Raw genomic sequence first — 11,879 nt, forward strand, 5'->3', positions numbered from 1 at the left:
TTCTAGACAGAAAAGCAACCTCGCAAGATGATAGTATCATTTTAATTGAGACAGACAGAGATGTTAGGCAAACACACGTTAATTGCTGCAATTGAAATTCAAGGCTCACGTCTGACAAAGCGCTGAGTACGTCCACTCCCTGGAGTCAAAAGGAAGCACCTTGGAGGTTTGGGCCTTTGCCAGAACAAGAGGGTTAATTTCGAGTCAACAATTCAGGTTTCCAGATTGTTCCAGACTGTTCCAGAGCTGTGGCAGCCATGTGAGCAGGGACAGTGGCTCCCACAGGGTGTGAGCTTTGGGGAGCCCTGGGGGTCAGAGTCCTGAGCCCTGAGCCCAGTCCAGAGCACTGTGACCTGGGTGGTATGGAGAGGCAGGAAAACAATCCAAAAGCTAAGTACTCCAGATAGCAGAATGTTAAGTCTGATGCTGGTACCAGACAGGGATTTACATGGTTTTTAGTCACCCAGGAGTTGGAGCACAGACTACTTTTGGGCTGTCCCCACCACGTGCCTTTTCTGTAATGGCAGGGACCAGGTACTCTGGGGAGCAGGACTGATACTCCTGCTCTTGAAAAATGACAAATAACTTACTTTTCCATACTTTCATAGCAGCAGGACTAGATGTGCCTTCAAAGCCAGGCTGCTGAAAAAAAAGGGAGTACAGCATCCACAGGGTTCAATTGGGAGTTCCTGAGAAGAAGAATATCCCTTCTCCACACAGTTTAGGGAGGCTAAAATGCAAGTTTCTGTTCAGGTACCTAAATCCTTTCTTCAGCTGAGATGCACCCAGGTCTGCTGGCTTTGCATAATCCCAGCCCACAGTTTCCCAAGATCCACTCAAGTGCAAAGAGTGCTGAAACTGCCTTCTCCAGAGGTGGTAAAGCATGAGACTGAGATGGAGGAGCCCGTGAAATAGAAAGCCCAAAAATTTTGGAGGCAAATTAAAAAAAGAAAGAAAAAGACAGAAATAAGGCCCCTACAGTCTTCTGTTCTGATTAAAACAGTTGCTGAGAGAAACATGACATTTCAGGTTTTAAAAAGGTGGTGGCAGAAGAAGTACCTCAGTAAAACGTTTTTAATAACTGCAAGGGGAAAATATTTTCCCTACCAATATTCAGCGGATCGTTTTTAAAAAAAAAAAAACCTCCCCTTTGACCACGTCAAGGATTTGCTAGCAGCTCATTTCAGTGGCATCTGGCGCGGCCTTTCTGCTCGCGCCGGTTGCAGACCTCGCCGGGGAGCGGCGGGACCAGCGCGTGGGATTTCCCTTCCCTGCTCAGCATCCCCCTCTGTAACTTTTCCCGCTCACCGCCCCTTGCCAAACCTCTCCTTCCCTGCCAGGTTTCGCCGGCGGCGCAGCAGATGCAGCCCACGCAGACGATACAGCCGCCGCAGCCGACCGGAGGCCGCCGGAGGAGGGTGGTGGACGAAGACCCGGATGAGAGGAGGCGGAAATTTCTGGAAAGGAACCGAGCCGCCGCCACGCGCTGCAGACAGAAGAGGAAGGTCTGGGTGATGTCACTGGAAAAAAAAGCAGAAGAGCTCACCCAGACAAACATGCAGCTTCAGGTGCGAGCCACTGTCTGCACCCCCGAGGACACAGAGGGGCTCTTTGTGCTCTGAGGGGCTGGGGCTGCCCCCGCACAGCCGGCTCCTAGCGGGAGCGCGGGCTTAATCAAAGCTGATTAATGAAGATGTGTGTGCTTCTATTGAAGAAATAATTACATTTTAGTAGGATAAGCCGGGAAAAAGCTGTCTTGGGATTCAGAAGCCCTTTCTAGACAGAGTTGTATTTATTTTCTTTTCCTGTCACTGCTTTCTGTGTTTTTGTTTGGTGGGTTTTTTTGGTTTTTTGTTTTTTTGTTTTTTTGTAAGTGCCATTAACTCAGCTATAACAGGCTTCTTCAGAGCAGGGAATGTAGTTAAACCCTTATTCAAAGCCCACAAAATAGTATCATAAACAGATCAGTCTACCAGAAAGAAAAAGAATAAAGTGCATGCGTGAAATTACCCCGAATATGATAATAAAAGCCCTTCCTACGGTGGTGCCCTTATTATGGGCACAATACTTCCACTCCATCTTGAGGTCTGCCTGGGTGCTACCAAAGGTGGAAGGACCATCCGTGTAATGGCACTCCCCCCAAACCAGAGCTATGAGCAGCATCCAGGTGCTGGCTGTAGTAGAGCTGTAGGCTACACAGCTTTGCAGAGCTGCTGTTCACCCCTATAGCTCTGGCCATGCATCCTGATGCAGAGTACCACACTCTGGTAGTGAATTAAAGTGAATTAAAATCCACTTTAATTCCCAAGTGGATTAAAATACTGCCTAAAGTATCTCTGGTCCTGTGAAGGGTTAACTCACTTGTCAATTTACGTAATCAAATCTGAAAGCCAAAATGCTTTCAGAATAAGTTATAAAATAATGTTATGGACAAATGTTAGTATAAATCCAGCACATGAGCACTGAGTGGTATTTTTGCTCAGTTCTCCCAAATTTGTGGAGCAGTTGCTGTGTTCTTGGGTTTAAACTTTGCAGTAGAGCCTGGTTTAAGCTTTGTGGCAAACTAAACCTTCTCTTCCTTTTCTAGAATGAGGTTTCCATGCTGAAAAATGAGGTAGCACAGCTGAAACAGTTATTGTTAACACATAAAGACTGTCCGATAACAGCTATGCAGAAAGAATCGCAAGGATATCTAAGTAAGTAGCTGGTATGTTTGCACTGTCTCCACACTTCTCACAGGAAAGCAGAGTTTCTAATTCTTCCCACCAGAACCCCTTCTTGGTCATGTTCCCACTTGAACCTGTCTTCTCAAACATCATCCAAGCCATCCAATCTCCTGCCCTTATTTATCCAGCCCCGCTCAAACCCAAAAAAGCCTTGGTTTGCATCCCACACAGCAGAGCTAGCCTTCCCCACCCCTCCCTTCGCAAGGAGATGCACACGGATGGACACTTACTCCCCTGTGGAGGATTCCGCTTGAACTCACAGCTCCAAACCTGCAAGAGTCCTCCTGGGCGCAGCGCTGCCAGCACCTTAAAATAACTCTCAAAAGGAAAGTTTAAAAGGAAAATATTACCGCCCCCTCCAGCGAAAATGGTCCTGTGCTCTGGCAGTGGCACAGACCAGGCATGGCGCAGGTTTTAAAGGTTTGTCAACTCTTTTTTTAACTCTTATCTTTTTTTTTTTTTTTTTTTCTTTTTTTTCCAAGAAATCTCATACAGTGGAGACATTGAATTGATTCTGTCTGTCTGGTTGATGAATTTTATGAGTATGGTACTTTAGGGAAAAATTCTTTGCTTGGCTCTAGAATGTCTCAGAAGAGCCTCAGGGTTAACATTTGCTATACTGCGGTATTCTCTTAAAATAGAGGCCATTTCTGTCTCCTCTGCAGCACTATGCATCTGGCTCTTTAACAGTACTCAAAGAAAAAAAATATATAATTGCATTATATGCCTATCAACTGTTGCTTGAATTAGATTTTCTGTGCTGCACTGCACCACACTCTAATTTTGATTCCTGCTGGAGTGAATAAAGCATTTAAGCATCCCAACTGATTTTATAGACCTTAAGATATCAGACTTTTTATCCTGGCATTGATTTTGTAATCATTAAGGTCTTGGACATTTTTCAAGGTCCTAGCTCCTGAAATCAGGTTGATATCAGAGAAGCTGATTTCAAAAAAAAAAAACCAAAAAACAAAAGCTGCAAAAGATCAGAAGACAGTGGTGGTTAACTGTGTTTTGGAATCCTGGGACATGTGCATGCCTCAGGTTTTTAGTATTGCTGCTGTAGTAATACAGCCCTTTTCCAGGAGTGTCACCCAGCCTGAGCTTGTTACTCACATGGATAATTGAAGGTGTGTTGTCTCTGTGCCCTCACCCCCTTCCCAGGTCCTGAGAGCAGTCCTCCTGCGAGCCCAGTCCCAGCTTGCTCCCAGCAGCAAGTCATCCAGCACAACACCATTACGACCTCCTCCTCTGTCAGCGACGTTGTGGGAAGCTCCACTCTCACCCAGCTCGCCAGCCACAGAACAGACATCAACCCCATCCTTTAAAAGTGTTTGATCAGAAACTGCAAGGGGAGTGTGGCAGCGTATCAAAGCATCCTCTGTGCTAAGGACATTTGCAACTGTAACTCAAGCCTGGAAGATTCCTCAGTTCTTGAAAGACTCTGGCTTTCATTTTTATAGTTATTAAAATGTCTTTTATACTTAGTTACATAAAAGGGAGTTATGCAATTAATATGCTATCAGCTTGAGAAATGCTTTGGTGCTTTCTCCAGTTTTTTTGGTACCAGTTACTTGTTTATAAACCTAACTTTCTGTACATAGCCACATTTCCTTCTCACCAAGCTAGCCTGAAGCCTCAGAAATACGGAGTTGTGTTAAACTGCAGCTTGTTAGCCAACATGAGGCATGAAAAGTATTAAGCAGAGTCATATGTAGGTAACTAGGAGTAATTAGGCTATAAATATATAGAGAGGGCATCTGCTGACAGCATAATAAAAAATGAGTTAGCGTTGTGCTATCAGCAGACCCCATCTTACATTCAGAGCCTCTTTCAAAGCAGTCATATAGGATGTGGCTATCAGGACAAAATCAAGCCCAAACAACGTGCCCTTTTGCCTAGACTTCCCCCTTCTCCTCTTTCTCCTACACTGCCCTTTTTCTCCTCAGTTATTCTTACACCTTTTCTTTTCCCAAACCCTTTGCAACCCTTGGCTTTTTTTCTCCTGCTTTTTTGTTTCATACCAAGACTTCCTTGCTTCCCTCTCTCTTTCTCAAAGAACAATAATGAGCAAGCAAAAACTTCAGGCCCACCTAAAAACTGTTGGCGTGGCTGCTGTTTTCACCAGCTTTTCACACGCAGCTGGGGTGTGCCAAGCATTTGGCTTTTAAAAACCAGAAATGCTCCTGATTTAGTGTTTTTAATAAACAGAAAAAGGTGAGAGCAGTGAAGCCCCAGGTGTAGTAGGATTGAGAGCCAGCTGTGTTGGTGCTAGCAGCCCCGTAAGTTACTGTGGCACCGTGCAGGCATAGAGAGCAACACCTGAGAATCACGGCAATTCTTTTGCACTGCCAGTTGTTAACATAGAAAGATCCACGTAGAATATAATAATTCGGAAAAGTTCTGTTCCCTAACCTGGTTACATTGTTGTAGCACCAAAACCTGACAGCCTCAGCTTTCATGGCTATAAATGAGAAATAAATCAGCGTAGCAGTTCTGACCGCTTGGAAAAATGCCACTTTTAATTCCCAGGGAAAGACCTGCTCTCTGCAGGAGTTCCTTTAAGTGCCCCCAGACCAATCCCAAGCTGACAGACAGCAGTGTAACTTCACGAATTTTAATGGCACTTAACGCCCCTTTACCACAGGTAAGGAACTGTCTCATTAGGACACTAAATTAAATTTTAGAAGCCATGCAGCCGCTGAAAAGTGCTGCAAGAATGGCAAATCCCACTGCACTCTGGATGAAATTCAGCCCTGCAAAGAGGGTCTGGGAAAGAGCCTTATGCCACCATTTGGGTTTCTGTCTGGGCTCCAGGCCTGCCCCTCAGCACAACTGATTTGCATCCTCGAGTGTTACTAATGATTGATGGGAAAATCAGACGGAGTTGATGGCAGTTAATTACGCTGCCTTGCCATATAATGGAACCTGATTTTGGTCTCAAATCTGTCAGTGACAAAACCTCCTGCTGCTTACCTGGGAAGCGGGCTCTGAGCTGGTGTTAAATGTTCAAACATTTTGAGCTGCAGCTTTAATAGCAAAAGCTAATTCACGATATTCCTGGCAAAGCCTCTAGCCCTGAACAGACTTTGTTCTGAAGTGAATTTCTTCTTGTCAAAGGCTGCTTCTTTGGGTTTCAGAGGAGATGTGAAGCCTAAAAGCATGACTCTTCTCTGTGCGGGAGAGAGAGTGGAACAACTGAAGCGTGAGGATCTGTAAGGAGCAGGGCCCGCCTGGAAGGGAAAACAAAATTCTAAGGATCGTTCATTTCTGAACTAGTTCTTATCTTGGTAACTAACTTTTAATCAGTATTCTTTAACTGCTTGCTTTCCACTTATAAAAATACATTCAAAAGAAGATTTATAATGTACAGTGTAAATCTTGACTTGATTATATAGTCTAAGAACCAAAAAAAAAATTATGAAAAAATACAAATGTAAAGGATTTTCTATTATATTTTAGACAAACGTATACTTTTAAAGTGTTTAAATACTGAACCTATAATTTTTTTTTAGCCTCCAGTTGTAATAGCTAAATGGTTTTGCTTCAACATGGCTCTCTAGGGAACTTTTTAAAATATGCAGTCAAGCAAAATGTTCCAGCTGAGTATCCACTCTGTAAAAAAACAAAACAAAAACAAAAACTAATAAGTATTTCCCTTGTGTCTGAATTTCATCATTCACCATGAAAAAGAAAATGCCATTGCAGGGTTAATTTTAAAAACTCTTCCTCTATATGGGTAGCACTTAAATACATTAAAAAATTAAAAATCAAAATTGTTGGTACTATTAGAATACCCAGTTGAGCTACACTACACTAGAATTACGGTTCAGCTTCATTTTATTCAGTCTCCTCAATTAAAATATTTAGCTGTTAAACTGAAAGCCTCTACATTAAAAAGAAAAAAAAAAAGAAAAAAAATACAAAAACTTTGCCTAAGTTTTGTTAAATTCAGCAACTTGACAGTTTGACTGATGTGTATTATATATAGCTCAATTATTTCTTTTTTTTATGCTAACTAGGCAAGCCAACCACACATGTTGGCCTAAATGTGTAATTACAATGAAATGTCTCCTCTCTATACTATTGGCCTTTAGGTATAATACTTGCTAGTGATGTGGAAATAAGTAAAGGATGAAAAGCTATTTGCTATTGCTTCTTGTAACTCTGTCGCAGGTTCACAGGCCAAGACAAAACGCAGCGTATTTATGTCGGCGATATCATCGGTAAAAGGACCAACCGTACCAGGCACCTTATATTAATCATCAGATTTGCTTCCACATTAAAATACTCCTGTTTTCCAAGGGAGTGATCCTGCAGCCTTTCCTCAAGTTGCTGGTCCAGCCGGGCACTGGAGGCTGCCTGAGCAAGGGCTGTGGGAGAAGCCCCTGCTCCTCTGTCCCTGGTGTGTTCCTCTTCCTAAGCACGTCACTCTAAATGCACTTCCCAGGCTCTTTCTGTCGAGGAGAAATCCTGCTTTTCCAACACTACTACTGGAGACTGCTCCTCTTTCCTCCTGCCCTGCAGATCCAGCCCGTTGCCAGGCTCCACATCCCATTCCACTGCCAGGAGATGACTAGGACCCCTTCCCTCACCTGCTCTCCTGGGCTTTGGCCCCCGCCAAGGTGTTTCTGTGGACCGCATCTCTTGTTGCACATTGGAAAATCTCAGCCACGGACAACTGCAATACTTTGATCAGAAAGAAACGATGCTGTGACCTGGTTCCTTCATCCTTACTTACCCCTCCCTCTCCCCCCCCTCCCCCGCCCTTTCCCCAAGTCAATTTATGCAAGCCATACTTCATAACGCTGCCTGTGGGAGACAAGTAGTTTGTGTGCTATCATGGTGTGTTTTATAAGGACGGTGGTGATGATGATTTATGGAGAATTTCATGCTGTTGGGAGTTAATTCCTGCTACGAAGCTAAATGTCTGCTGCCCATCTCCTGAATAGTGGAAAGTCAATGGTTCAGTGCCTCAGTGCGTGTGGATGTAGTGTGTTAACTGACTCTGTCCTGTTAACTAACAAGCCAGCTATAACTGTTGTTAAATGCCCAACTTTTGAGGACTCATATTTTTTTAAGCAACAATATTTAGTGTTGAAAACTAGCCTTTTAGTTTAGGCAAAATGTGCTTTTTAGCAGCTGATACCTTTTTTAAAAAAAAGCGTATAGAGTGAATTTATGAAAATTCATGAGGACCAAAGCAATTTTAAAACAGGAATCTATTAATTTAGTATTCACATAGAATTTTATAAAGTATTTATTAATAAATGTTATTTTAACACATTCCATTTGAACAGTATTCTTGTACAGAATCTGTTTGCTTGGGTTTTTTTAAGTTACAATATTAGTTTTGCAATAAACTAGTCTAGGTGTGTGTGCATCTTAATCTTTCAGGGTCTCAAGCAGAAGTCATCCATCTAAGATGGAAAAGCTTGCTGAGGTCAGTTGTACAGAAATTCCTAGAATTAAATATTTTCCTTAAAGCAGCATCTGCTTTTTTTTTTCTTTTCTTATTTTAGTAACAACAAAACAAATTATGAAGCATCAGTTGTTTTCTTTGTATTGGAAAATGTGCTCTCTTGTTTTAGAGAACATGGGTCAAGGTATAACTGGAAAGCCTGTCTTTTTTTTTTCTCCTTTTTCTTTTTTTTTTAAGGCTGATTTTATACAACACCATGGAAGACCTAACCCCATCCTTGTTTCTTTTCTAATGTCGCATAGTGAGTTGCACTATACTGCCTTATCATTGCCTCTTCTGTCCTCTTACTAAGCAGTGTTCTTTAGATTTAGACCATTGAAACTCCATTATACATCAGAGAAAATTACTGGAGGGGGAAGAAGAGAAAAAGATTGATCTGTAGACATAAAAACTAAACTGTGCCTATAAAACAAAACCAGTTACAACTAATTAGTATCTTATTTCTACGTTTCAATTATTTATATTATTTTAAAATTGCACTTTAGCTCTCACTCTCTTTCTGGCTCTCCCTTGTTGAATCATTTATGAATACTCTTGTAAAACGTTTGCACCAGATACATTTATATGCTTTCACTGGTGGCATATCTACAACTTGTCTCTCACACCTGCCCAAGCGGAGGAGCTGAGAACAGCCAGTCTGCAGTGTGACTTAGACTTTACACCCTCTTCATGACAGCATATAAATGTTTTATTATGCAAAGTGTGTGAGGCAGCATCTAAGCTACATTTATAATCTCTCATCCTGAGAACCAAAGTGTCCTGTATATCGTAAGGTCAGGAGACCAGCTCTGTTGTGCACTGTCGTGCACTTTGACTGTTGTCCAACTCACGGTAGCTGCGAAGCTGCGGTGATAACAGTGGCCATACTATGTATTAGAGTTCTGAATCAATAAAATATGTTGCCTTATAACTTGACTAGGGACAGCACCTTTAAAAAAACAAAGAATAAGAAAAGAGACTAAAAACTTCTAAGGACAAACAAAAGCAATAAAATCTCAAGTGGTTTGAACACACACAAAAAAAATTCAATTTTTCCTCATCTTGACATAATCATCTTACTGCAAAGACAAAAGAGGCTGTTTACATCCATAACCTCTTTTTTTTCTTTTCTTTTTTTTTTTTTCCCAGAGCTTACAAATATCTCAGTTTTATCAGTGGCTTTATGCTTAAGAGCTAAATTGCTTACCATTACTGGTTTTCCATTGCTTTCAAGATGACTTTATAGCAAATGCTAAACTGCATGAGGCCAAAAATGTCAGTGTTCACACAGGCTCACCAACAAGATTGATTTTCTAAGTGGAAATCTGATCCTTTCCCAGGCTCTCCTTGGACTGGAATCAATAACTGCAACTCACTTTAGTTAGACCAATGTGTAATACCTGGGATTCAGGATCTCCAGTTCTTTATTTATGCAAATTAAGTGTTAGTGATGTTGAGTTTTACCTGGTGGAACTGCTCCCGAAGCCCATGGTAAGGCCACGCCATCTTATGCCATGAGACTCTTAGACTCAGATATCTTTCTTGACTGAAAATATGTGTGACAGCCTTCTGAATGAAGACTGAAAGCTCCTTCTGGCTTTCCAGAAACTGCAGCAGTGTCAGGAAGTACGGGAGGCTGGAGGGCTGATGGGGAATTTCAAGGGAAACGTTTTCCTTGCTGGAATTTAGGAAATTCCAGAGAGTCTTTTCCCCACCCATCAGAGATGAGATGGCAAAGAAATCCCTGTCAGAGACAAACTTTACTGTGCTTGCACAAAAGAAACTATTTTTGCACGAAAAAATATTCTGAATAAGAATAGTTGCCACTGAGAGTTTTGCCAAGGACTTTATCATTGGGACCCAAGTGTTTCCCATCCCGTGGCCGTGAGCTCTGTACCCCTCTCTGTAACAGCTCCGTTCAAACACTGGGTAGCACTCATTGCTGAACGTTGATTCTTTGGACCTATTGTCATTGTCCTGGTTTTAAGGAACTTTTAGCACTGCTTGGAGTAAGCCTAAACTATCGAAGTTTATATATAAATATATATATATTATATTAAAAAAAGGTGCTGTCACAGTAAGTTTTGGGCTTGAGGTTGTTTGTATTGTATGCAAAAGTTTTGTGTTTGTTTGTCTGTTTGTTTTATTCTGTAAAGCAACCACCTTCCTTACTGGAGGGAGATAATTTTTTTTTCTTTTTTGGTACATAAGTGTAAATACTTGCTGCAGCATTTAATATGTTTAATTTTATGTTAAGCTTTTTGTTGCATTGTGAACCCGTTATTGTTACAAATGGACAATGAGTTCATTGAGACTGTTCAACTAGGTCAGATTTTTACATCTCTTTCTAGCTAGAAGAGACAGGAATTTTGTGCATTTGTACAAATGTTGATAATATCACTGCAATTCCAGTATAATAAAGCACTCAAATACAAATAGTTCCAGTAGTTCGGCTGTGTCTATACCCTGAACATTTTACACTACAGATAACTCCTGCAATTAAACCAAGCTACTCTTCAGTGATTTCTCTTCTGAGCTGCAATCCCTCATCTCCCCTGAAATCGGAGGAGGACTGTAGTGCTGGGCATTCTCCTGCCTGGCAGTAGGAGCGAGGAGCTGTTCAGACCTCAGAGCCCACCTTTGCCCTCTGGCAGCCAAGGAGATTTTGCAAGAACAAGTTCTCTGAACGTTTTCCAAGCAGGGAGGCTGCAAAGCTTCAAACAAAAAGACTTACGTGGTGGGGCCTGACGTGAGGCCTCTGCATAAGGATGAGACAAGCTGTTATTTTTCTTTTCCTTGCAGCTGGAGTGTGCTTATATCAAAATACACTCTATGCTTGTTATCCCGCCAACCTCTCCTCTTGCCAAAAGCTGCCTGGAAATAGATTTCCTGCTGGGCTAATTAGCTCTAATTGTGATGCCCCTGTTATCTTGCCAACCTCATTTCTCACCATAAATTGGTCCAATATAGACCTTGGCACAATAAGGGGTAAACTGTAATCTAAAGTTAGGCAGGATGAACCCATGCCTCCAGTGGGTAAGCCGGTTTTAGATTAATGCAACTTGATGACCTCGGTGGCAGTCCCAAAGCAGTGTCCTGACTCAATGGGATTTGAGGCCTCGGTTATGGGGACCAGCCCTCCAGCAAGAACTTGGTCCCAGTGTCACACTGCAGGAGACTGGCCCTGTGAGGCATGACCATGCTGCTCCCTTGGAGGCCTTGGCACAGCCACAGCTGCTGCTGCTCTCCTCCTGGTTATCAAAAGGCTAGATCTGGCCAAGAGTGTTCACCCTCCTAAAATGGGTAGGAAAAAGGCAGAGCCATGCCCCTGTTCCCATTCTCCCTTTGTAAAGGCTGGAAGATGGGGCACTGGGCACACATGGCTCCCTCTTTAAAAGGGGTACAGCAACCATTTTCCCCAAACATCAAAGCATGGTGTTAGCTGGAACCATTTCTGAGGCTATATATAGCCCTTTAAAGCAGGGCTGTCGTGCCACGGCTTAACCTGTATTTAGGCAGCAGGGTGCTCTGGGACCAAATACTGAAAGGATCATCATATCTGTGAAAAATAGATGCCTCTCATGAAGGCATATCACAGGCCTATTTTATTGTCCACAAAGTTACATTTACACCTGACAGTATGAGCTAAGCAAGATGCATTCAGGCTGAGGTAACACTGCCCTTTACAGCTG

The 11,879-nt window shown here is 42.4% G+C and overlaps 1 protein-coding gene across 2 annotated transcripts in view; it reads left to right on the forward strand.

Moving 5' to 3' along the window:
- The window catches only part of CREB5 (cAMP responsive element binding protein 5), a 253,853-nt gene extending 249,135 nt beyond the window's left edge, over positions 1-4,718 (forward strand). For both annotated transcript variants that reach the window (XM_030445255.1, XM_008494232.2), the window contains 3 exons: positions 1,341-1,568; positions 2,588-2,696; positions 3,891-4,718. In XM_030445255.1, the coding sequence (XP_030301115.1) occupies positions 1,341-1,568; positions 2,588-2,696; positions 3,891-4,054 (501 nt within the window). In that variant the 3' untranslated portion in view covers positions 4,055-4,718. The remainder of the gene's footprint in view (positions 1-1,340; positions 1,569-2,587; positions 2,697-3,890) is intronic.
- The last annotated feature ends 7,161 nt before the right edge of the window (positions 4,719-11,879 follow it).

Source organism: Calypte anna, chromosome 2, assembly GCF_003957555.1.
Source record: "Calypte anna isolate BGI_N300 chromosome 2, bCalAnn1_v1.p, whole genome shotgun sequence".
NCBI classification, from domain to species: domain Eukaryota; kingdom Metazoa; phylum Chordata; class Aves; order Apodiformes; family Trochilidae; genus Calypte; species Calypte anna.